This window comes from Vulpes lagopus, chromosome 8, assembly GCF_018345385.1.
Source record: "Vulpes lagopus strain Blue_001 chromosome 8, ASM1834538v1, whole genome shotgun sequence".
Lineage (NCBI taxonomy): Eukaryota > Metazoa > Chordata > Mammalia > Carnivora > Canidae > Vulpes > Vulpes lagopus.
Window position 1 is genome coordinate 117925217 of NC_054831.1, and position 26273 is coordinate 117951489.

The 26273-nt window shown below is 46.5% G+C and overlaps 1 protein-coding gene across 4 annotated transcripts; it reads left to right on the forward strand.

Moving 5' to 3' along the window:
- The first annotated feature begins 899 nt into the window (after positions 1-899).
- On the forward strand, positions 900-25908 carry BSDC1 (BSD domain containing 1). Of its 4 annotated transcripts, none has more exons than XM_041766546.1 (11): positions 900-947; positions 1211-1271; positions 6412-6528; positions 8548-8715; positions 10621-10675; positions 13349-13464; positions 13896-13964; positions 14131-14209; positions 15739-16218; positions 22774-22877; positions 25312-25908. In XM_041766546.1, exons 1-11 carry the CDS (start codon positions 937-939, stop codon positions 25441-25443), a joined length of 1392 nt encoding a protein of 463 aa, XP_041622480.1. In that variant the 5' UTR covers positions 900-936; the 3' UTR covers positions 25444-25908. The 4 variants fall into 4 exon arrangements, with proteins under 4 accessions (XP_041622480.1, XP_041622482.1, XP_041622478.1 ...); XM_041766548.1 differs by having other exon boundaries at positions 906-947; positions 24328-25908; XM_041766544.1 differs by lacking the exon at positions 900-947 and having other exon boundaries at positions 959-1271.
- The last annotated feature ends 365 nt before the right edge of the window (positions 25909-26273 follow it).

The window sequence follows — 26273 nt, forward strand, 5'->3', positions numbered from 1 at the left end:
GGGAGTTGGAGACAACGAGTATAGGCAAGTCTTAGAGGAGTTTTGCTGTAAAGATTAGGGAAACGGTGCTAGGTCAAGAGACGGTTGGTATTTATTTCCACGCTTTTAAGATGGGAGAATTAGCAAGTGTGACGACAGGAACAATCCTGTAAAGAGAGAAAAGGGAAGGGGGGGGGGGGATAACTAAAGCAGTACAAGAGGTGATCGGATTTGAGGGGTAGCAGATCCAGAGTCTCTGTCTCTGTCTCCCGTTTCAAAAGTCAGTCCAACGTCCAGCTCCAGCTCGCGAAGTTCTAGTTTGGGCGGCCAAAAGCTGAGGTGGCTGAATGTGTGTCTGTCTCCACAGTACCCTCAGGGCCCCTCCAGAGGCTGCATCGAAGTCAACTTCGATGAATAGCTTTTCTCCATACACCTGCCGACCCTGGCCCAGGGCCCCGCTCTGCGCCAGGTGAATTAGCCCGAAGAGACCCCAAGCAGCGACTACGCGGCTTGTTTCATAAAGGGGGGTGGTCCTAGGCCTGCGCTCTAGGATCCAAACTTTCGAGCGCCAGCCCGGCTCCCTCCCTCGCTCCCCATGGGCTCCCGCACTTCCGGGGTCCAAGCCGGCGGAAGTGGCCCACCTCAGCCACCGTAACCGAAGTCAGCTGAGGATAAGTAGTTGTTGGAAGGACTGGGCCAACGCTTGGGGGTGGGCCCGAGAACCGAACTGAGTAGGGATTGGACCAAGAGCTCAGGGGCGGAGTTTAAGAGCGAACTCCAGACGGAAAGCGGACGGAGCTCAAGGAGGCGGGGCCTATTGATGAAGCGGAGCGGTGATTGGGCCGAGGGCGGTGTCAGCGCGACGATTGGGCCGAGCGCTCCGGGGCGGTACTTGAGGGGGCGGTGCCGTGTCGGAAGTCAGAGGTCAGTAAATAGTGGTGATGTCATGCAGGCAAGATGGCGGAAGGGTGAGCCCGTCATCCAGCTCTCGGGCGTTGGGGCCTGAATTCTCCCCGGGTCGGGGTGCTGGGCCAGGGTCCCCGAGGGGAACAAGAGGCCAGCCCGGGAGTGGACGGAGCTGAAAAGGCGGGGTGGAGTCGCAGTGTGAGGGGGTGGGGAAGCGGTCTGCCAAGTCTCGGCCCGCGGACCACATCTGAGGGGGAAACTGAGACCCGATCATGCGCGGGCAGGAGTCGCACCGCAGGGCCGCCAGATATGTCTGTCTTCACAGGGAGGACGTGGGCTGGTGGCGGAGCTGGCTGCAGCAGAGCTACCAGGCAGTCAAGGAGAAGGTAAGCCCGGCGGCGCCCTTCCTCCGCTGGGGCCTCGCGCCGCCTCCTGCGAGCAGGTCCGAGCGGCCCCGCCCAGCCAGAGACGAGGCCCACCCAGGTCTTGCTGTTATCCCCTGTGGGTCTCAGGGAGGACTGACCCCGATTCAGACCGGCGTGACACTAGCCATGGTGAAATACAGAATGTTTTAAAGGCTGGAGCGACCTTTTTGTAGGAATCCATAGGAAGGGCAGTTTATTCCAGCTCAGGAAATTCACAGCTTCGTAGAAGAGAGAACCTTTGATCTAGGCCTTGAAGAAGAATTCTTCCAATAGAAACCTATTGCTATAGTCATCCAAATACTAGAATGCCACAGCCAGCACCCTCTGACAGGTCCTGGGTGTACAGATGCTGTCCTGGGCCTCACAAAGCTCACAGCCTAATGGGGAGGCAGCAGTCCCTGTGGGATGAGTGAGCCTTGGCTCTGCCAGTGGAAAAGGCTGTCGTGTGTTTCTGTTCCACTCCATGCTAGTTTGTCAAAACCAGCCCAAGTGAATTGTGGAGAGAAAAAAAAAAAGTTAATTACTGTTTACTTCAAGAAATTGGGGTGAGTCCTGCTTCAGGGCAGACTCCAGGAGGCTTCCGATCTTGGCTAAAATCCATCCTCTACTCTGGCAGCATTTTAATACCTCCTTTAGCCTGCATACTCCTGAATAGCCTCTCAGCTACAGCCTAGCAAATCTGAGAATCCCCTGAGTTGTTTAGGTTGTTGATGAGGACTAAGAGAATTTCACACTGAAGTTCAATTGAGAAGACCTCAAAGTACTGTTGAGCGATCTCCTAGGAGAATCTGACATGTATTCAGCAAGCATTGGGCAAGGACCTCCTGTGTGTTTCCCTCAGGACTGGACTTACCATAATTCATGAAAAGTAGATAGTTGGTTAGCTTCCCATCTTCTTTCTTGAGGAGCTCCGTGTTTTTGAAGCAAGGGTGTGATGTTGTTTTTGCCTTTGACAGTTCCCCATTAGAAAGAGGGAACTTAATTTCTCTCTCAGCTAGTTACTGTCATGTCAACTTGGACAAGTTCTTTAACCTCTCTAGGCCTCAGTTCCTTGCCTGCAAAATGAGAGTATTGATAATACCTGCCTGATAGTACTGTTGTGAGGATTAAGTGATAACGTGTGTAAAGCATCAGGAACAATACTTAGCACACAGTGTGTAATACACAAACATTAGTTATTTTTATTAAGTGCTGAGGAGGGTGCTGGGGAAACCTCTTAAACACAACCAGTCCATTTTTACTTCAATTTTTCCCTTGGTCTTTCAGTGCTCTCCTGGCCTTGCTCCCTTGCCTTCCTCTCCTGGATCCATCTAGACCACTCAGTTCCCAGGACCTTCAGTTCTCTTGCACCCCTTAGCATACATTGCCCTAGAGACTATACAGTTCTGACATGGTGCTCTAATCTACCTTCCTCTACTCCTTACCTTCTTCTATAGTGTATGTCTGTGTTTGCGTTTACCCACAGACACTCATAGGGTCATATTGCTCTTTGGTCCAACGACAGATTCCCTAACTTTATTTAGGCCTGAGCACCCCCCCAGCATCTTTTTCAGGCTCTGATTTGCTGTTCTTCCCCTTATCTTCAGGAGCTTTCCCCAAACCTAACTTCCCTCAGGTCCTCTATTCACCTACTTCCTCTTTCACTCCTAGGAGACAACCTCACCTCCTACTTTTTATATTTGAGGTCAACAGTATGGTCTTTTCGGGCAGCCCCGGTGGCACAGTGGTTTAGCGCCGCTTGCAGCCCAGGGCGTGATCCTGGAGACCCTGGATCGAGTCCCACGTCAGGCTCCCTGCATGGAGCCTGCTTCTCCCTCTGCCTGTGTCTCTGCCTCTCTCTCTTTGTCTTTATGAATAAATAAATAAATAAAAATCTTTAAAAAAAAAAAAACAGTATGGTCTTTCATAACCACCACCACTCCCCATTCCCTGCAGCCACCACATGTAAGCTTATCTGTAAACACACTCAGCTTCACCTACCACTTTGCCAAATCCAGTGGGTGGTTTTCAGCTCTTATCTTCCAGGGCCTCTCAGCTGCATTTGACACTAGTGATCACTCCCTCTTTCTTGAAACACTACTCCCTTGGCTTTGTGGTATGTTTCTCTTTCAATTCTCTACATCTCCAAGCTTTTCTTTCCTGTTTCATAACTTCCCTTTCCTGTCCCTTAAAGGTGTGATGTTTGAGGGGTTTTGTCCTCAGCTCATTGCTCTGTTCACTCTACAAACTCTTCCTGGGTGACCTCCTCCATTTTCATAATACCATGACGCCTAGTCCTTTTCTCTGAGCTTTAGTGCTTGAGAATAGCTCCTGCTGGACAGCTATCCCAGATACCCCACTGTCATCACACGTTCTGCATGACCAAAATCATTATCATCATCATCATTCTTTTTTTTTTTTAATTTTTTTTTTCATCATCATCATTCTAAGCCTGCTCCGCCTTCCCCATTTTCTCTCTTAGTTGGCAGCACTGTATCTATGAGGTCCCCTAGTTTAGCAGCCAGTGGCTCTTCCTTGATTCTTTCTTGCCCTCACTCAACATGCCGATTTAATCCCCAAATATACCTTTTTTTGCCTAATATTTCTTGAATTTGTCCCATCCTTTCATCCTGACCAGCTCTATCCTTATTCATATTCTTTTATTTTCTTTTCTGAATTATTATAGCAGCTATTATAGACTGGTTCTCCTAATCTTATCACTTTTTGGACTTATCATGACATTCAGTGCCAGTCACTAGAGTGACCTATCAAAAATGCAGATCTTGTCATGTCCTACCTCCTTCAAACTCTTTTTTTTTTTTTTTTTCCTCCTTCAAACTCTTGATGGCTTCCCATCACTCACAGGGCTGACCCAGGCCTACCATAGTTGCCCTTGGCAGCCTCTCCAGCTTTATTCCAAACTATTTCTGCTCTACCTTGAATGTTCATTAGGACTGAAGTGCTCAAAGGCCTCAGTAAACCCTTTGCCCTGCCATGCCCTGGCTTCTTTTGCTGACTACTCATTCTTTTAGGTGCTCAGTCACCAAGTCTTTCCAACTTCCCGATAATACATTGGTCACAACTCTGCTCTTGCACATTCGCCCTGTTATTTGAGCATTTTGCCTGGTGGGCGATGACCTTCTTGAGGGCAGGTACCATGCCTGTTCATATTGATATTGGTCCCCTCAAAGCCCACAGTCTAGTGAGGGAGACAGCCATTCATCAAATCATATGGTAATGGTTATATAATTGAAATAGCCCTGGTACATGTAAATTTAACAAGCAAGCATTCTCTGAGCACTTACTCTGTACCAGGTTCTATGTCACATACTGGGAAAGGATCAGTGAGCAAAATCACAGGCTCTATGTTCACAAAACTCCGTTTATCCAGGAAGTTAGATACTGTATGGGTAATCATAAGCCTACGGCATGATAAATGTTAGAGAACATACAGGTGCCCTGGGAAGCAGGGAGCCAACCTAATCTGAGATGGCATCAGGGAAGCTTTTCTAGGAAAGTGACATTTAAGCATAGATCTTAAGGAAGAACCAGAGTTAACCAGGTGAGGGGGTCTGTTTGTTGTGTTTGTTCACGTATGTGTTTTGAAGAGTTAGAATTGTGTGTTCAGACACCCTGAGGTAGGGAAGATGCTAGAGCATTTGAGGAACTTGCAGAAAGCCAGCTAGAGCTCAGTGAGGGACACAGTGGTAAAGTCTGCCAGAGGTGAGATTATGTGGGCTTTGTAAGTGAAGGTAAAGATTTTATATTTGCTCATAGGATACTGTATAAGCACTGAAGAAGGTAAAGCAGGGCCAACCTGGTCGGCTCTGACTTCCAAAGCTCCTAGCAGTGTCACGAGGAGAATGTAGTAGAGGTATCTGATGCAACCTGCAAGAAATCCACTTAAAAGAGCAGGTTGGCCTAGACCAAGGTGATGGCAGAGTGGATGGAGAGAATTCATAGCTGACCCCTCCATCCCAATTAAGTAATCCTAAGTCTGAAATGGAGACATGATTCCCTGCTCCCAGAGAAGCTTCTGGCTGATAGACAAAACTGCCCCATTCAGAGACTTCCCAGGCTGATGAAAAACAGGCAGTCACTTCCCCAAAGGAAAAAAAAACACCAGAACCCTCAAAAATGCTAAAACAAAACAAAACCCCCATACACACAAAAACAAAACTGCAGCTGATTATCCATCTATAAAATGAGAGGGCTTTCCAGGGAGAACACAAAGGTAATCTGGGAAGGTACCCTAGAGTGGGTAAGGGTGAAACAAAGCAGGGAAGACTTAAGACCAGAGCTGAAGGCCTGCTGTCTCATGCCGTCTGAGCATTTGGGTGGGAAGCAGGTCATTCTAACAGAAGCAAAGATCCATTCTGCTGTACGGATGAATAGAATCCTGGAGTGGTAGAACCAAGAAGGCCTTGGAGAAAATCCAATCCATTATTTCTGTCAACACACCCTTTGTTGAATTAAAAATCACACATCTTTTTACTGGTATTAAATTGTCAAGAATCCCTCGTAAGTGCTTTCTAGACTATTGCTGTTACTAATGGAACATGTTAGTAAACTTTTCCAATAAATTTTACATATTGCCTCATATTTCAACTGAATCTTCCTATAACAAAAAAAAAAAAAGTAAAGGTAGAAACACTTTCCTTTGATTAAAAAAAAAAAATCACATCTTTTCTTCATGTTATGTGAAATTCGAAACAAATGTCATGACTTAAGGCATATCAGAGCGATGTGTATCAGACTCTGTTTTGTTTTTAATCTACATTGCCCCTTCCCCAGCCTGCTCTTGAACCACTGACTTAGGCCACCTCCCTCATTTTATAGGAGAAAATCAAGACTAGATGAGAATTAGGTGTGGCCACAGAGCTTTTAAATGCCTGGGCTAAGACTTGTCCCCATTCTCAGAGCAGCAGGAAGTCCCTCTGTACCCTGCTTTTCGGTTATCCCAGGTAATGGACTTGGGACAAGCAGGCATTGTTTCTGTACCTAGGCTTCCCGTGTCACTTGAGTTTTCCATGTGTCTGTCTGGGACAGAAGCAGCCCAGGGCACAGGAACAAAGGGTGGTGGAGCCAGCTGGCCTGTCATCCCTCTCTTGTCTTCCCATAGTCCTCCGAAGCCTTGGAGTTCATGAAGCGAGACCTGACAGAGTTTACCCAGGTGGTGCAGCATGACACGGCTTGTACCATTGCAGCCACAGCCAGCGTGGTCAAGGAGAAGCTCGCTGTGAGTACTGCCTCCACTCTCTGAGTGGCTGTCCTTCACAGCTGGACCTGCCCTGGGACCCTGGTGGGGATGCCCCAGACTTTCTACTATTAAGTGATTCCTTTCTCCATAGGCTTCCACTTTGAATTATGTCTGTCAAGCAAACAAGCTACATAGAATAAGTATTAATAGACTTTCCCATTTCTGTATTGTTTTAGCACGTTTTCCTGTTAACAAAGTTGTTCATTGTAGACAATTTAGAAAATACATGTAATTAGAAGAAAAAGACCTGGAGACACCCATAATTCCATCTCCCAAAGACAACAACTGTTAAAATTTGGGGATATAAAAAAAATTGGGGTATATATTTGTTTTTTACATCCACTTTCTTTGTCAAAACTGGAATCAACCGAATATCATGTTTTGTAACCTACTTTCTGATTTAATCATCGCAAACCTTGCTCTCCAGCATCATAAATGGCCTGTTATTTTGTTTTCTGGGTTCAAACAGTTCTAAGTTTTAAGTTTCCTACTGTATTTTTTTCTAGTACTATAAACAGAGCCACAGTGAACATTGTGATTGCTAATCTTTATCCTTCACATTTTCTTTATAATAAAATACTGGAAGGGATCATAGGATGAGTACAGTTTTAGGCCTTTTAATATTTATTGCAAAGGTACCCTCCAGAAAGGTTGTGCCAACTTATATTCTTACTGGCCCTATTTTTATTAAAGATGTGTAGCAAAATCTTGTGAGATAGGAGTTAGATTCTAAAGTCAGTGTGAAAAGTGAAAATTGTGTAAATATTGTGTAAAATTTTGTTGTGTAAAATTGTGTTGGATATCTCTGCAAATCTCAAGCTTCTGATGAAATACAATACACAGGTTTTACATGAACAGTTTCTCCTTTAGTATTGGGACAATTGCACTTTCTTCATTTGATCACCAGCTTAACTAGTCACCTTGTGATTAGAGACCATGATATGAAAAACATGTTTTGGAGTTCTTTTAGCCAACCTTATTTGGTTGACTCTTATAAAATATTGTCTGCCTGCTAATCAGAGCTACTGATGAGCATGAATGACAAGTAGTAATCCTGCTAAACTGCTAGAGTCCTGCCAGTAGCAGAGATGCCACTCATTTCTTCCATTTATTTATTCCTTTTTTTCATTGAGCAAATATGATTGTATACCTGTGCTAGCATGTGGCAGGCACTCTGATATATCCCAGGTGTAAAATGCTTGGGTAGCTTCATCAGGATTAAATATTATGGTTTCCTCAAGGTTTTTAGAGCCTGGCCCTATCAGCATCTCATCCCATGTTTGCTTTGAGGCCATTTGGACCAGTGTGGCTCAAGCTTGGTGTTCCTCTTGCCCCTTCTAGATGATCCATACATTGGCCCTCAGCTGGTCCCAGGTTTGCCTCTAGGAAGGAGTATCTATTCTCATGCTGTCCATATTTCCTCAACCTTTCATACGAAATGTTCTACTTCCTGAACAATGATGATGATGAACTTGTACTATTACAATACTGCTCTTTAGTAAATGTTTGTTATATGCCAGGCATTGTACATGCCTTATCTTTTTTATTTTTCACAGCAGCCCTCTGAAGGAAGTCTGTTTATCCACATTTTACAGATCGTGAACCAAATTCAGAGAGGTTTAGGTCTCCAAAACCAGTACCTTTGCCACCACTCTGCCCATAGGTCCTCTTCCCCACTGAGTGTGTATGGCATGCATCCTCTCCTACCAGTTCTTGATCAGCCTGACTGGCGTTGAAATTTTAATGAAACAGCCAGTCGAGGAGTTCTACTCTAACTTACACAGGCTTACTGGGGCTGTGTTCCATACCCCCATCTGGTGTATGGAGACCCGGGCTGCCTCTGTCTCTCTCTAGCCCCAGAGATGGGGTGAAAGGCTGCAAGCACTTCCCTACCCACCCCTCACTTTTGCCGCCAATGCCTCACCACTCAACACCCCATACCCTAGATTGCAGCCTATTCCTGAGCCACTTGTTTCCTCTGCCCACTTCTTTCTGCAGACTGAAGGTTCCTCGGGGGCAACAGAGAAAATGAAGAAGGGGTTGTCTGACTTCCTAGGGGTCATCTCCGATACCTTTGCTCCCTCGCCAGACAAAACCATAGACTGCGATGTCATCACCCTGATGGGCACACCCTCTGGTACAGCCGAGCCTTATGATGGCACCAAGGTATTCATCAGCAGCCTCCCCTGCAGGTGCCTACCAACACTGGCTTCTAGCCTCCCCTGCAGGTGCCTACCAACACTGGCTTCTAGCCTCCCCTGCAGGTGCCTACCAACACTGGCTTCTAGCTTTTTTTGTGTGCACCCACAAAAGTAATGTGTGTTCAGGCCAGAAAGTAAATAAACATATATGACTAAATTGGAGAATTCTTTAAGCAAGGAGATAATGATTCCTAAATCCATAATCCCATCCCTCGAAGACAACCACCAATTTCCTGTTGGTGTCTAACCTCTCATTTCTTTTTGCTTATAAACATTGGTAAGGATAGTTAGAATTTTTTCTTTTTAACCAAAAAAGGCACTTTATACATGCACTTTTATAACCTGCTATAAAAAATATATAAAAAATATTAGCATCTTTCTTAGTCACCATCATTTTAATGTCTTTAAGTCCTTGCAAGTGAAGATAACAATTATTCAGTCATTTCCTTAATGTTGCATACTTGGATTCTTTTCAGCTTTCAGACATAATAAGGAATGCTGTACAGGCATGATATTCCCAACATTGTGGCTAAGGCTGATTTCTAGTGGGAATAAATGTATGGGGGGGGGGGAGGATGTCTTCAGAGTACCTAGATCACAACAGTCGTAGGATATTTCTTCTACATTTTGTCTTCTCAGCATTACTTGTTATGGTTCATAGAGTGTTTTCTCCTAAATTCACAGTGTGATGTCAAGCAGTTTGGCCTTTGAAGCATTTTGCCACATTGAATTTCCATTCCAAACAATGATTTTTCAGGCATTATCTTTCAGCACTAGTATTAATACCACACTTAGTGAACATTTGAGTGGAAGTGTGAAGCTTCTTAAATTGTAGGATTTAAAATTATAATAGCAGTGAATCACAAAGCTACTTGCTGAAGTTCTGGTGCAGATAGCCAGCCTTTGCTTCACATAATGCTGAGGAAGGAAGGTGAGATTTTCTGTTTTGGAGTTCCTTAATGGGAACACAGCAGATAATTCATTTGGCAGACTGGCTGTGAAATTAAGAAATTCTTTTTTTTTTTTTAATTTTATTTATTCATGAGAAACACAGAGAGAGAGAGGCAGAGACATAGGCAGAAGGGAGAAGCAGGCTCCCCAGACGGAGCCCAATCTGGGACTCGATCCCGGACCCCAGGATCACACCCTGAGCCAAAGGCAGACACTCAACCACTGAGCCACCCAGGCATCCCAAGAAATTATTTTTTTTGTTTATTTGGGGTCTTTTTCTTTTTTAAAATTTAAATTCAGTTAATTAACATATAATGTATTATTGGTTTCATAGGTAAGAGGTCAGTGACTCATCAATCTTAGATAACACCCAATGCTCATTCCATCACATGTCCGCCTTAATGTCCATCACTCAGTTACCCCATCCCCCACCCCCAAAATTAAGAAATTCTTGATGAATGATTTTAACTAGGGGGAGCTACTTTACTTCAAAATTTGCCTATAAATTTGGACTTTATTAATATATTTGAACTAATGTTTTTCAAATTCCAAATATATATATTTCAAATTTCAAATATAATTCAAAAGCATTTTTACATACAATCTTGTAGTCTGCTTACACTATTTTCTTAGTTCCCAAGGTAGAATACTAGGGAAAGACCATTTTTCTGGAAGCCCCAGTTTTGCACTCCTAGCCTGCTACTCCCCTCTCTCTAGCCAAAGGGTGAGTTGATAAGTGCCCTGTGGGTCTGGCAGCCAGCAGAGGAGAAGCTGGGTTGAGGTTGCCTTCCAGTGGGAATAAATGTATGGATAAAGGACGTCTTCAAAGCATCTGAATCAACAACAGTGGCAGGGTATGTGGCAGAGGGGAGGTGTTTTCTCTACGCACTCTAGAATTTCTGTTCTTTGTTTCTTACAGGCTCGCCTCTATAGCCTACAGTCAGACCCGGCAACCTACTGCAATGAACCAGATGGTGAGGGGGTAGTGGTGAGGGGGCAGGCTTGCAGGGAAGGGAGATGAAGAGGGTCTGGGCTGAGCACCCTGTTGTCTCTGATAGCGTTGGCCTGGCACCCCCTGGTGGAGGGAGCGGAGTGAGGCTAGAGTGCACCTTACATTTGGTGGGATGAATTGACCCCTTTTCCTCCCTCAGCCTGGACTGTGTTCATCCCAGTCTGCAGAGACTTCATGCCACTCCCTCATTCTCCGCTCAGGCCCCTTCCCAGCCCTTCTGCCCCACCTGCCTTCTCTCTGGCATTTTTTGGCCAAACCCCTGGTTTTATCTTGGGCCAAACCCAAGCCAGGCTGGGAACTAGAGCTCAGAAATTAATCAAACCCTCACCCCGGTCCAAACTTCCAGGAGCCTCCTGTTAGGGAGAGAGAAGCAGGAAACTATGAAATAAAGCAACGACAGGAGGGATCTGGTGCTGCTTCCACAGAAGGGCAGCACGCAGCTCAACCTGGGGAACCTAGGATATGACACTTAGGTTGAGGTTTTATGAATGGAATAGAAGTAAACTAATTTAGGGGGCACCTGGCTGACTCAGTCAGTGGACCATGCAACTCTTGATCTCGGGGTTGTGAGTTCAAGCCACACACTGGGCACGGAGCCTACTTAAAAAAGAAAAAAGAAGTAAACATTTTACTTTTAGCAGTGGGGGGAAGGGTGTTCAAGCGTGGCAGCAGAACATTTGAAGTTTTGATACTGAGGAAAGCTGCAGAGGTGCATGTGAAGGAAGGAGTCCATGAGAACTGCCAAGGGTGAGGGGACAGATTGGAAGGGCTTTGAGTGCCAAACTAAGAGGTTTGTATTTTGTTCTAAATGCCACAAGGTAGTGGTTCTTAACCTTTTTTTTTTTTTTTTTTTTTTTTAGTTACAAAGCCCTTTAAAAACCTGTTGAAAATGACAAGTTCTCTGCAAAATTTTATAACGCAGTGGGGGAATTCTTTGACCATCTGAAGCCCATCCTTAGATCCTAGCTTAAAAAGCCCTCCCGCACCTGAGTGGCTCAGTTGAGCATCCTACTCTTGGTTTTGGCTCAGGGTTATGAGATTAGGGCCCTGAGATCAAGCCCGCTCTCTGGGCACTCAAAGAAGAGTCTGCTTGTCCCTCTGCCTCTCCCAGCCAGCTCACTTGCTCTCACTCTCCCTCTTTCCCTCTAAAATAAATAAATAAAATCCTTTTTTTTTTTTTTTTTTTGAGATTTTTATTTATCTGTCAGAAAGAGCATGAGAGCATGAGCGAGGGAGCAGCAGGCAGAAGGAGAGGCAGGTGGAGAAAGAGGCAGGCAAAAAACAAACAAACAAACAAACAAAAGAGGCAGGCAGAAAAAGAGGCAGGCTCCACGCTGAGCAAGGAGCCCAATGCAAGATTCAGTCCCAGGACTCCAGAATCATAATCTGAGCCATAGGCAGACAACCAACTGAGCTACTCAGGTGTTCCAAATTAAATCTTTAAAAACAAACAAAAAACCCTCCCTAGAGGAGTACCTGGCTTTCTTAGTCAGTGGAGCATGCAATTCTTGATCTCAGGGTCGTGAGTTCCAGCCCCACATTGCGCATAGAGTTTACTTAATAAGAAAAAATATGTACTAAATTAAAAATAAATCAAAAGCCCCCCTCCCCCCACACACACACACAAAAAGCCCAAACTAGAGAATTACTGAAGGGTTTTGAAGCCTGAGGTGGTTAGATTTTGCATCTTGTAAAAGACATCAAGCATGGTTGTAAAGGGTAAAATAGAGAAAGACAGAAGATGGGCTGAGTGGGTAGGAGGCTTGATAGGAATCCTCACTCAGAGGTAAAAGCCAGAACCGAGGCAGTGACAGGTGAAATGAAGAGGAAGGTGTGCATATAGAAGACACTGAGAAAGTGGAATCCAGAGTGATCAAATAAAGGAGTTTAGGAGGGCACCCAGGGTTCTGGTGGATAAGTAGGCAGGAGAGCTTGGGAGGGAAGAAAATGAGCATACATTGGGTTTGCTGTACTTGAGCAGGTGGAAGTGTCCAGGGGACACCTGGACCTCTGAATCTGGAGCCCAGAAGGATAGCTGGGGCTGCAAAGACAGACTGAGTTGTCAGGAGAGGAAGAGGTTGAAACTTGTGGTTTAGTGGAGCTTATCTTAAGAGAAAACAGATAATGAGACAAGATAAGGAAAAAGGAGCCCACTGAAGACTGATGGAACAACTGGAAAGGTGGGAGGAAAATCACAAAAGCCTGGGAAGCCAGGAGAGAAAAGGGCATTCACAGGAAAACAGTGGCTCCCAAGATCAGAAGCTGGGTTGGTCACATGAGGGAGGGCAAAGAAGTAGCCTTTAGACTGGCAACATGGGGCCCCTGGGGACCTGAGAATAATAGTTTCAAGTAGAGGAGGGGGTTCGGTAGCCAGGTGGATTGGGCTAAAGGAGGAGCAGGCGTGTGAGAACATGTAGACTGCAGCTCGTTTCTAGAGACCACTTAAGTGCCATGCCATGATATCAGTGGGGCTGTATACCCCAACACCCTTGCTGACCCCCCCATCTTTGGCCAAACAGCTTTGAAAAAAACCTTAAGCTTTCCTCACTGTCCATGTCCAGGCTTAAGTGTGTTTTCTGTAGGCCCAGTGTTCTTTCTCCAGACTCAGGAAAATGACATCAGTGTCTCTCTGCAGGACCCCCGGAACTGTTTGATGCCTGGCTTTCCCAGTTCTGCTTGGAAGAGAAGAAGGGGGAGATCTCAGAGCTTCTTGTAGGCAGCCCCTCCATCCGGGCCCTCTACACCAAGATGGTGAGGGCCCAGCTGGCTGCGGGGAAACCCAGCTTCAGTTTGAGGTGTTGGGAGGTTGGGAGGGACATTTTATTTAGAGTCACTGCAGAATCACCTGGCCCACAGAGCAGTCAGAGATGCTCTGGAGCCAGACCAGCCAGGTCCTGAGCCAAGAAGCCACATGGGCAAAGCTGATTTGCCAAACTTCTGGCAGTCGTGTGAGAAATGGAAGGGCTAGCAAAGCCTGATGAAAATTCTTTTCTTCCTCCTTGGTCAAGTTGGGCCAGGAAGATGGGTCTAGGGATGGAGGGTATAAATGCTCTGAGGAAAACTGCTTAGCCACTAAACCACATCTGAAATCCAGAGCAGCTGGGAGTAGGCTGATAAGGCTGGGGACACAGACCTTATACAACTTCTCCCAAAGTCTCATCTCCACTGTCCCCTCTCTCCAGGTCCCAGCAGCTGTTTCCCATGCAGAATTTTGGCATCGATATTTCTATAAAGTCCATCAACTAGAGCAGGTATGCTGGCCTGGCCTGGGGAGGTGCTTCACTCGGCCCTTGGGGAAGCACACTGGATTTTGTTGAGGGAAGAAAGGGCACAGGGTACCAAGAACTCTGGGGTCAGGGCCAGGGTCCTGGAAGAGCATGCCCTGACTTCATTGGTTATGTTTTCCCCCACACTCAGGAGCAGGCCCGGAGGGATGCCCTGAAGCAACGGGCAGAACAGAGCATCTCTGAAGAGCCTGGCTGGGAGGAAGAAGAAGGTAAGAGATATTGAGAGGTGATGAGCAAGTAACGGGTCCTGTCCTGCCTGTGGGGACTGTCTGGCTGTTATGTAAGCACTGGAGAGACCTGACACCTAGGGAAATATAGGGCATATGTATACGGTGTTCGTACGTGCTGAGGATAGGCTCAACTAACAAGGAAATGTTTGCCTGGGCTGGTGGAATTCCTGGTTTAGGTACAGAAATCACATGTATCAGGGCAGCAGGATTGTCCTGCCAGCCCATGGACTAGCCACTTCAGAGCCACCTGGGATGCTTATTGAAATTCCAGATTCCCTTCCCCCCGTTCTAAATAAGACTCTGTGAGGATGTGGCCAAACTTGTTTTTTGCTTCATGCCCAGCACTGAGCCCAGCTTGAACTCATGACCCTGAGATAAAGACCTGAGCTGAGATTGAGAGTGGGACGCTTAACCAGCTGTGCCACCCAGGCACCCCCAAACTTGTATTTTTTTTTTTTTTTAACAATTTGGTCTTTTTAAAAAGATTTTATTATTCATGAGAGAGAGGCAGAAACATAGGCAGAGGGAGAAGCAGACTCCCTGTTGGGAGCCTGATGCGGGACTTGATCCCAGGACCCTGGAATCATGACCTGAGCCAAAGGCAGACACTCAACCACTGAGCCACCCAGGCATCCCCCTCACTTGTATTTTTAACAAGCTCCCCTGGTAAAGTCCATGCCTAGCTAAGTTTGGGAACTGTTGGCTTAAGGAAGTAGCTGAGCATCCTCTATGTGGTAGCTCAGCTTAGGATGGTATGTTAGAGCCACCTGCATGCTGTTAACACATTTATTAAGTGTTTTTTTGTTTGTTTGTTTGTTTGTTTGTTTTTATGATAGTCACACAGAGAGAGAGGCAGAGACATAGGCAGAGGGAGAAGCAGGCTCCATGCACTGGGAGCCCGATGTGGGATTCGATCCCGGGTCTACAGGATCGCGCCCTGGGCCAAAGGCAGGCGCTAAACCGCTGCGCCACCCAGGGATCCCAAGTGTTTTCTTTATTTAGAAAAGTTTTTTTTTTCTTTTTTCTTTCTTTCTTTCTTTCTTTCTTTCTTTCTTTCTTTCTTTCTTTCTTTCTCTTTCTTTCTTTCTTTCTTTCTTTCTTTCTTCCTTTTTTCCTTTCTTTTCTTTCTTTTCTTTCTTTTTTCTTTCTTTTCTTTCTTTCTTTTAGAAAAGTTAAGTGTCTTGTCCAAGATCATACACTGAGGATATAGCAGAACCTGTCCTGAACCCAGAACTGATTCATTGTCAAGTCTTAACTTTCTAATCTATAATGCCATCTTGGGCTGTGTTGCCAGAAGCTGTGTGTCCACCAGACATATGCTAGGCCTCGAGGCTAGGAGAGACTTTGACCAACAGGGAGTATCTGCAGATGAACCACGATGGGGAGGGGGTGAGGAATCTGGCCCCCTTTAGTCTTGATTAGAGGCTTTGGGAGGAATCTTCAGAGCTCCAAGGTTGTCTTGGGGCTGACCAGGGCACGTAGCCCTCTTCCCTTTGCTCTCTCAACAGACGAGCTTGTGAGCATTTCACCCACATCTCCAAAAGAGGCAAAGGTTTCTGTGGCCAAAACTTCCACATCCCCTGAAGGAGGACCTGGCCCCTTGAGCCCCTGTGAAGAGAATCCAGTGACTCCAGCTGAGCCTCCTAGAGAGGTGACTCCATCAGAGAGCAGCGAGAGCATCTCCCTTGTAACGCAGGTTGCCAAACCTGCCACTGCAGCTGAGGCACAAGTGCTGCCCAAGGACCTGTCTCAAAAGCTTCTAGAGGCATCTTTGGAGGAACAGGGCCTGGCTGTGGATGTGGGTGAGACTGGACCTCCACCCCCAGCTCAGTTCAAGCCCCACACCCCTGCTGGCCGTCCCACTGGCCCAGAGCCCAGGCCTCCAGCCAGAGTAGAGACTCTGAGGGAGGAGGTACTCACAGACTTACGGGTGTTTGAGCTGAACTCGGATAGTGGGAAGTCTACACCCTCTAACAACGGAAAGAAAGGTAAGTCAAGGCCAAAGCCCAGAGAGTGGGGGGAGGGGCAGGTAAGAGTTACTACCCCTTAATGCAGCCTTGTGCCCTCACACCTTGTGAGGATTCCAGGAGCAGTTGTCCTTCATTTATGATACTGATGATGATGACAGCTGCTACCTACTAAGGATTACCATATATCATCCATTTAATATATACCTATTTTCTGAAATAAGGGTGCATCTTACAATTATTGGGGTTTCAGGTTCAACAAAATAAGGTTTGTGCCAGGTTAGTGTGATTTATTGCATTTAATTTCTCATTACATCTCACAGCCCAGTGAGGTCAGTATTATTGTCCTCTCTTACAGATGAAGGAAGTGAAGCTCAGAAATGTTAAGTAACTTGCTCAAATTCACATGGCCAGGAAGTGGCAGGCCCAAATTCAGACCTGGGTCTCTCGAACTCAGAGCCCATGCCCTTAGCTACCACACTATGCCAGTTTCCATCCATTTGGACAATTCAGCCTGGGTTGGAAATCCCCATGACATTGATTGAAGTCAGGGTCTTCTACCCTGGATAACCTCAGGAAAGTCATTTAGCTTCCCTAATACTGCATTATTATGAGTATGAAATATATATAAACAAAACTTACATTAGTTGAAAAAAGAATAAAATGAACACTCATGAACTTGTGACCCAGCTTAAATAATAAAACTTTAGTTTCTTATCTGTATAATGGAATTTTAGACTGGAGCCTGTTTATCCAAAGGGAACCTCTCTAATTCCTGGAATTAAAGGACAGTGATAGCTCTGGTGTTGACTTTTTTCCCCACATCCAGAATACCTCTTCAGAGAGAGCTGATTGTCAGCAAGGCTTCTTCTCTCTCTCTCTCTCTCTCTCTAACTCTCTCTGCTGACACATGGTACCAGTCAGCCACAAAACTTGCCCAGCAGGTGAGCCCAGGCCTGCTGGTGCAGTGAGAGACTGGTTTGCTACCCTAGAAGGGAAACTGGCCCTACCCCACCCATATCCTGCTCCCTGATAGAAACGGTGGGGTTTCCAGTTTCCAACACAATGCTCCCCTTCTGGCTCTGATTCAGTGAGGTCATCCATTGAGCTCCTACCTCTCTTTATGAGACACTGAGGAGGGAGGGGCAAGAGCTGCAGTCTTTATGATGAAGCATGAAGCAGTATGGGACAGACTTGGTGCTGGAGGAGTTCAGAGAAAGAAGGAACCTCCGGGCATCTGCAGTTGTTTCACCGAAGAGACAGGCGTTGTAGAGGAGAGGTGGAGAGTTTGGGGCAGGTGCGGGGGAGTGGTAGTCTCGGCTGAGGGGCCTACACAATCCAGATAGCAGAGGCCACTGAGCACATTGAAGGGGCAGTGACGAAAGCACACTTTGCTTTCATCAGGAGAGGGAGGAACAAGAAGGGTGGATGGGTTAGCTCAGAAGTAGAGCTTAAGGACTTAACCTTATGCCGAACTTGGAAGGTTGGGCTTAGTGTCATAAAGCAGCATGGCACGCTGCTCACATTATATGCCTGATCTATACTAAGAACTTTACATGTAGAGGCTGAGGGCTCAGGCACTGGGGTTCAGACAGTTCTGGTTTCAAATCCCAACCTTGCTCCTAAGCTGTATGACTTCAGAAAAGTTACTGATCTTCTCTAAGCCCCATTTATTCCTCTATAAATCGAGAGTAATTGTTTCACAATAGGGAAAATTTCAGGGAAGAAATCAGAGTAGAGCCATTCTTTGGGGAAATAATAATAAGGAGCCATCTCTGAGCGCTTTCTATATGTCTGTATAGCTCTGTGCTAAGCACTGGATATGTATGCCACTCAGTCTTCACAGAAGCCTAAGAGATCTGGGTAATTTTCCCCACTTCTTTACTGGAAAGAGAGATCAATCACTTACCTACTAATTATTTGGGAAAGTGGAAAAGGAGGTAATGGACTCAAAAGGCGGTGGAGGTTGCTGGCCAGGTGGTACTAAGGGCCCATTCAAGGTAGTAGTCGTGAATTTTAAAAAGATACCAGTCAGCACTGTATGCAGGTGCAGGCACAGAATAGATGGGGAGTTGGATTGAACCAGGGTTCAAGTTTAGCCCCGGGGAAATTGGTGGAAGAAAAGAAGAGTGTCCACAAGTATAGGCAAGAAGTGATCAGAATAGTGGCTCATGGAATCAGCTGGGGAAGGGAGGGATAGACAGTGAAACAATTGGTTGGTTAGAGAACTGTAGGCTCCATGGGGAATTGGGCTACAGGAGAACAGTATTAGAAAAATGAGTGGTGGGTTGAAATGGGACGAAATGAGATTATGGGGAAACTAGCAGGAGCTCTTCATCACCCTGCTCTACTGCCTCTGACCTACTTAGGGGTTTGCAGAAGACCCACCAGAAATAGGTGTAGTCACTTAGTCAGGGGAAGCCTGGGGTATTGAACTGGGGGAGCACAGTGGGAATAGTAGATGCTAGAGTAGAGAGAGTGAACCTTAAAGAATGAAGGCTTGGAGACAGTGACTCCTTTCCCTCTTATGTCCATATCCTTAGATGACATAAGAGAATTTGGTCCCTGCTAGCAGCAGAGTCTCTTGGGGTAACCTAGCCACAGGATCTCCCAAGGTTCCAGGGCAGTCATTGTCATTGCAGAGCGGCTTCCCACCTGCATTTTGCCCCAAGATCTGTTTAAGAGACTGGACCAGCAGGGCGGGGGAAGAGAGATGGGGACAGGTCTGTGGCCTGCAGACTAGAAGGAGCCCTGGGCTCAAGGCCCTCCTTCACCAATGTCTGACCTAGGAGTGGCTTTTGCCTCCATTTCTTCTCTGGGGAAGCAGAGTTCCAATTGAACGGAACAAAATGAGCTAAGTGACAGCACTGTGAGGTTAGTAATCACCTGAAAACTCCCCTTTCTTTAAAAAAAAAAAAAAAAAAACAGTAAAACTCCATCATGAAAGCTTAAATTGTTTTGGCACAGATCAGTTCTCTGTCATGTGCATAATGGAGGTCTTAGTACTCTTGTCGTGTGACAAGAAAGGATGGTGGGAGGAGGCACATGGCATAGAAAGCCTCAATTCTTATCTTTGCCACTTGAGGCCTTCATTTCATCATCTGTAAATTGGGACTGTTAATACCCACCTCAGAGGGTGGATGTGAAGCACTCCAAAACTGAAAGCTGATACTGTTTTACACCCCTGGAAGGGCTGCCCTAGCATTTAAAGCCTGAAAAAGAGTTTCAAATCCCTAGAGGGCAGCCTGAGGTTAGGGAAAGCCGTCATGGCCACGGCCACAGCTCTGGGATGAGGAATCAGCCAGGATTCCGGCACCTAACCCAGAGGAGCCCTGCACTGACAGATAATCAGGTGCCACCAAGTGTCCAAAGGCATAGGAGACTTAGGTGTGGAGTCTGAAGAACTGGGTCTTGGTTGCCAGTCTGCCCTGGAGGCCTTGGGACCACATGCAACATTACTTACCTCTGAGTCAGTGCCTTTAACAGCCCCTTTTGTTAAATTCCCACTATGTGTACATGTTACATGCACCTCACATTGATACCTCTAACCTTAACACTGTTGTATCTCAGAACTGCAGGTCCAGGCCTACAAGGAATCACCCAGGTTCCTATTTATAAGGCATAATTCTGGGCCACCACCTAGACCTGCAGAATCAGAATGAGGGGGGTGGGGAGACAGGCATCTGCATTATCTCCTCCTGTGGTTCTCTGCAAAGAGGGTGGTTTTATCCTTATTTTATAAATAGACTAAAGCCCAAAATAACTTACCCAGGACTGCACAATAGATAAAAAGTAGGGATTCCACCCAGGTCTGCGTGACTCCAGAGATTTTGATCTTAAGAGGATGCTTGTGGCTGGCCAGGTGGTTAGGAAGGAGAACAGTACAAGACCCCTTATAACAAAGGTAGGGGCAGGGCTTGGGGGGGTTTGTCAGAGCCTGGGTGCCTGCTGAGTAGCAAGCTGAAGAAGCAGCAAGGGATATGTTTACAGGTCATGCCAGTGGGAGATCAGGGACCTACTTCTTCTCTTTTTTTTTTTTTTTTTTGAGAGAGAGAGAGTGCAGTAGCGCAGGTGGGAGGAAGGCAGAGGGAGAAGCAGACTCCCCACTGAGTAGGGAGCCTGCTGCGGGGCTCAATCCCAAGACCCCTGGAATGTGACTCGAGCTGAAGGCAGACGCTTAACCAACTGAGCCACCCAGGCGCCCCAGGGACCTACTCTTTTTAAAGGTGCTTTTAATAGATAAGAAAAAAATGGGATCCCTGGGTGGCGCAGCGGTTTGGCGCCTGCCTTTGGCCCAGGGCGCGATCTTGGGGAGCCGGGATCGAATCCCACGTCGGGCTCCCGGTGCATGGAGCCTACCTCTCCCTCTGCCTGTGTCTCTGCCTCTCTCACTCTCCCTCTCTCTCTGTGACTATCATAAATAAATAAAAATTATAAAAAAAAAAAAAAAAAAGGAAAAAGAAAAAATACAAAGTAGTATGTGTTCATTTTAGGGGGGAAAAACCTTTTAGATTTAGACGCATCTAAATATGTTCATTTTAGGGGGAGAAAAAAAAACAGGAAAATTACTCCCTGACCTCATTACCTAGAGGTAACTTTTGTTAGTATTTTTGTGGGTATGTTATGCATCTTTTCTCTATGTGTATAAGGATCTGTGAGCGTATTTTTTAATGGAATCACATTGCTAATACACTTTTTTCTGCATATACTTTTTTTTTTTTTTAATTTTTATTTATTTATGATAGTCACACACAGAGAGAGAGAGAGAGGCAGAGACACAGGCAGAGGGAGAAGCAGGCTCCATGCACCAGGAGCCCGATGTGGGACTCGATCCCGGGCCTCCAGGATCGCGCCCTGGGCCAAAGGCAGGCGCCAAACCGCTGCGCCACCCAGGGATCCCTGCATATACTTTTTTAAAAAAACTATAGTTTTCTTAGTAATAGCTTTCACATGTACATTTTTTTTAATGCTGCCTATACCAAATATGAATGTTTAGAGCAGTGATTGCTAAACTTAGCAGGCATTAGAATCACCTAGAGTAGGGATTAGTAGACTTTTTCTATATAGGGCCAGATCACAAATACTTTAGTCTTTTGGAACTACTCAACTCTGCTGTTGTTGCAGGAAAGCAGCATGGGCAATATGTAAACAAATGGCAATGGCTGTGCTCCAAAATGTAATTTCCCAAAACAGGCAGTAAGCTGGATTTGGTCCACACACCATAGTCTGCCAACCCTAGTTTAGAAAAAGGGTCCATGAATATTTTATTGAGCCCAGACTCTATATTCGAAGTAGTTGGCAGACATAAGAAAGGAAAACAAAGATCCCTGCCCTCAGGGAGCTCACATTCCAGTTCTTTTATGAGTAGACAATAAGCACACTAAGTCTTATGATGTGACATATTTGAAGATTGATAGAATGGAAAAAAAGAACAAGGAGAGCAGAGTGAGGGGAGTGGGTTGTATTTTTTTTTTAAATATTTTATTTATTTATTAATGAGAGACACGGGGGGTGGGGGGCAGAGACACAGGCAGAGGGAGAAGCAGGCTCCATGCAGGGAGCCCAACGCGGGACTCGATCCTGAATCTCCAGGATCAGGCCCTGGGCTGAAGGCAGCGCCAAACTGCTGAGCCACCCGGGCTGCCCTGGGTTGTAGTTTAAAGTAGAACAGTCGAGGTAGGCCACAATTAGATGGGAGGATTTGAGCAGGCTGTGAAGAAGGCGAGGAAGTTGGCCCGTGGGTGTCCAAGGAGAGAGTTCTAGGTACAAGGAACAGCCCATCCAAAGGCCTAAAAGCGGAAATGTGTCTGGTGTGTTTCACGAGGAGCAAAGTCAGTGAAGGTAGAATGCAGTAAGTGAAGAGGAAGAGAGGTTCATTGTTTATGTCTTCTGGAAGATTTCTATGGCTCTGGGGAGCCTCTGGGCCAAAGTGCATCTTCACTAAAGTAGCTTCCTTTTTCTTAACAATTCTAGACTATTTTGCCATGTGTATAAGTGTTCTGCAGTCTAACGTTTAAGAGGCACATAATGTTTTATCATGTGACTACACCATTTATTTATTTTTGTAATTCCTTATCAGTGAACTGTCAAGTTGGGTTTTTAAATTTTCATTACTATAACAGCACTACAATGAACCTCTTATTGGCTAAGTCTTTGACTGAATCCAGAATTTTCCCTTAGAATAGATTCCTTATTTTTTTTTAATTTTTATTTATTTATGATAGTCACACAGAGAGAGAGAGAGGCAGAGAGACAGGCAGAGAGAGAAGCAGGCTCCATGCACTGGGAGCCCGACTTGGTTTTTTTTTTTTTTTTTTTTTTGGGAGCCCGACTTGGGATTCGATCCCAGGTCTCCAGGATCACGCCCTGGGCCAAAGGCAGGCGCCAAACCGCTGCGCCACCCAGGGATCCCTAGAATAGATTCCTAAAAGTGGATTCACTGAGCCAGAGTGAGAATAGAATGTAAGACCTTTGATTTATATTTGCCAGCCCCTTTTAAAGAGTGCTATCACTCCCAGCTACAAATTGTTCATACATACCCCTTCCTGCCTTTCACACTGTGGATCATGATTCCAGGCTCAAGCACAGATATCAGCGAGGACTGGGAAAAGGACTTTGACTTGGACATGACTGAAGAAGAAGTGCAGATGGCACTCTCCAAAGTGGATGCCTCTGGGGAGGTAAGTGGGCCTGGCCGGCCTCAGGGAAGCAAGCCCAGTGACCCCAGTATCTGAGGATTCTCCCCATCAGGCCCAACTGTCCCTTCAGAGTGGATCCCTACTCCTTTCTGAGATGGCAGCTTCAGGAAGGGTGCTGGGACCTCCCACTCAGGCCCTGAACAGTTCGATCAGCAGGCTCTGCTTCCCCTCAGTTCCAGGTTGGATGGTGGGAGAGTTTCTGACATTAGCTCTGCATGAAAGTCACGTGAGGAGCTACTAAAAAAATGTAGACTCCAAACCCCACCCCACATCTTCTGACTCATGGTCCCCAGGGATGGGACCTGAACAGATTTCTGGCTTTGGGGCAAAAGACTGTGTGATCTAGGGCAAGTCACTTAACCTGAGCCTCTGTTTCCTCATCATTGAACTGGTCCTAGAAGCTTGTAAGCTGTGATAGATAATGCACGTAGACATGTTAGGCATTGTGCCTAGGACATGGGAGGACTCAGTGAACATTACTAAAGCCCCCACAAAACCCAGTCCAGCTAAAAGCTCAGAGGCCTTACTACTCTTACTCTTCATTACCTGCTAGAATCAGGAGTGGGTCATTTTGAATGAAAGGCAGGGAAAAAAGCTCTCACAGATAAGAAGTGACAGGACTGAGGGTCCAGCCCAAACATTTGATTCAAGTCAGTGTTTCTTCCAGTGTCACACAAGAACCACATGATCCTTCCATCATATAGCTCATGAATCTGCTATATGAGGTGAACAGATTAGAGAGACAGGCAGGGCCTCATTTTTCATACTGGAAAACAAGCCTGGGGAGAGATAGAGGCCTACCCAAGAGTCTTTGGCTCCTGTGACCTCACTATATCCAGACTGAGAAGGCCCATGATCACCTATCATGTCACAGGGGCTTGATTTCTTTCTGTATCTTCATAGCCCTCTGTAAAACCGGATGACCATATACTTCAGCAGAGTCATTTTATAACCTATCATACCAGGGATCAGCTGAGAGCAGGCCACTAGAAAGTTCCCTGGGGAGACTTCAGCTGTTGGGAGTAGGATGCTGGAGCCCCTAATGAAGACGCTGTGAACACCTGCAGTGCAGTGCCACCTTACATCTCATCACAATGCCACTCTCAAGTTCTCCTTAAGGGACTGACCAGCTTGGTTCCTAGAGACAGGGTGTCCCCTTCTAGAACCTTTTCTTTAGTTCTGGAATGATCAGAGCAGCCCCTTAGGCAGAGGGCAGCTCTGCTCCCCAGACACACTCCTTAAGACAGTGGTTCACTCTCATAGAGGGTAGGAGGGTATGGCTCAAGGCAGGACTTGGGCATGGGGTGGGGGTGGGCTGCTGTTTGGGGGAGGGCTATCCAGAAATGGAGGCAGCTAGGGGAGGTGGGGTCTGGGCTTGACTCAGAGGAGTAAATATGTGTTTGTGCTCTCCATTATCCCCTCCTGTCTGCAGCTGGAAGATGTAGAGTGGGAGGACTGGGAATGAGGGGAGCCAGAGCGTACAGCTCCCCCACCCACAGAACCTCCTACCCCTTCGCTCGTCTCAGCCCAGCCCTGGAAGACACTGACTGAGAATGTTTCCCCAGTGGCCTCTGTCAACCAGAGTTCTGGGCACAGATTCTGGGTGGCTCCTTGCTGGTCCTTTGGGCCTCTGCTCATATCTGGGAAGGGGCTCACTAAATCCAAACCAGAAACTCTGCCTTGTGCCAACTATAGGATGATTCAAGGGGGAGGAAACCTACCCCCGACACCAGAAGAGCCTACATTTCTCTGCTGAACACCCACTGTTCTTGGGGACTCTTGCTGGGAAATCCCAAGGGATAACTCTAGCCCTTCTACCTGTGTAGACAGACGCTAAGCACCAGTCTCTTGGAGGAAGCTGAGACAACACTCTGTCCCATCCATAAGCAGGCAAGGAAGGTCATCCCACCTGTCCTTGACTAGACAGGGATGGCTAGCACATTTTGGTTCCTAGCCCAGTGAGTAAGAGGCATTCGTCTCTGGGAAACTTGCCTCTCTTTGGGGATCTCCCCCTCCCAGGCATTTTCCATTCCCAGAAAGGTTCCTTGTGGTTCCGAATCTAGAGACCAAACCCTGAGTCCCCACCTCCTTCCTTTTGTCCAGCCCAGGCTGGTATGTCCCCAATGCCTCTCCCAGGGCTTCTTCATGTTAAATGCACCCAAGTCCTTAGCCCAGCTGTGCCACCTGCAAGAGTCTGCTCTTGCATTTCTTCCCCTCCCCAAGAAGGGAGGGGGTCACTTCAGGCCCTTCTGTGCATTGCCTGGCGGGATACCTTGTCCAACCAGCTACCCACCTCGACCTCCCCGTAGCTTAGGACACAAGCCAGCTACCAGCGGTACAGAGCAGTGATCAAAGCCTAGTACTTACACCTCTGGTAAGCCCAACTTCTCCACCTCAACCCTTCTGCTTCTTGAAGGGATATGCTGGGGGTGAACCTCTTGAGACTCTCATCAGGCTTCTGCAAAAGCTCTTCCTCCTGAAGACAGACCCAGTCTTTGTGGCTCTCACCCTCCACTCTGGTAAAGCTGTTCCTCTCTTGGGGGAATGAGGGGCTGCAGGAATTCCTGGAGACCCTGGTGCTTCATGATGCTGCTCTGGTGATTCTTGTACATAATCTGGTGTATTCACCAATGATTTAAAGGGATTGTGGTCAGATATGCCAAGAGAGTGGTGGTCACTTCCACTTCAAACCTTCAGTGAGGGGGTGGGATGTAAAGAATGTTGAATCTTTTTTTTTTTTTTTTTTTTTGACGGGATGGGGTTTTTCTCTTTGTAATTACTTCTTTAGTTTAATTAACCTTTTGGTTGTTTGTGCAATATTATATATTTTAAATTATAATGCATCTCCCCAGAGTATTTTGTAGCCAGGAAAAGAAAAAAGGAAAAAAAAAAAAAAAAAAAGATTCTAACAGCTGTTAGTTTTGTAATTAAAAAAGAAAGAAAAAAGAACTTTGTCCTGAACCTTTTCCAGACTTGCCGTTAACAGCATTAAAGAGATTCAAAGAAGCTGGAAGGGTGTCTGGGGGTCTCTTCTTGTCCCCAGCAGCAGCTGCGCTGGAGGCAGGGCCGGGCAAACACAGAATGCAAAGTGGCTTCTGCGTGGAGCCTAAGGAAGGGGCAGGGATGGCAGGAGGAGCGGTCTGAGTGACGAAGAAGTCCCTCATCCTTACCTCAGACACAGCTTAGACCCTGGGGTAAGGCAGGGAACGGCCCCCAGCAGGCCTCCCACCAAGACAAGGAGTCATCTCTGCATTCCCAGTGCTTCTGCTTTTATTTGGAAAGGAAGTTACAACAGCAGTGGTTCCACTGCTCTCTGTCACTTTTCTCTTCTCCTCCCCCACCCGTGTGTACGATTCTGGGGTCTATTTTTAATTAACT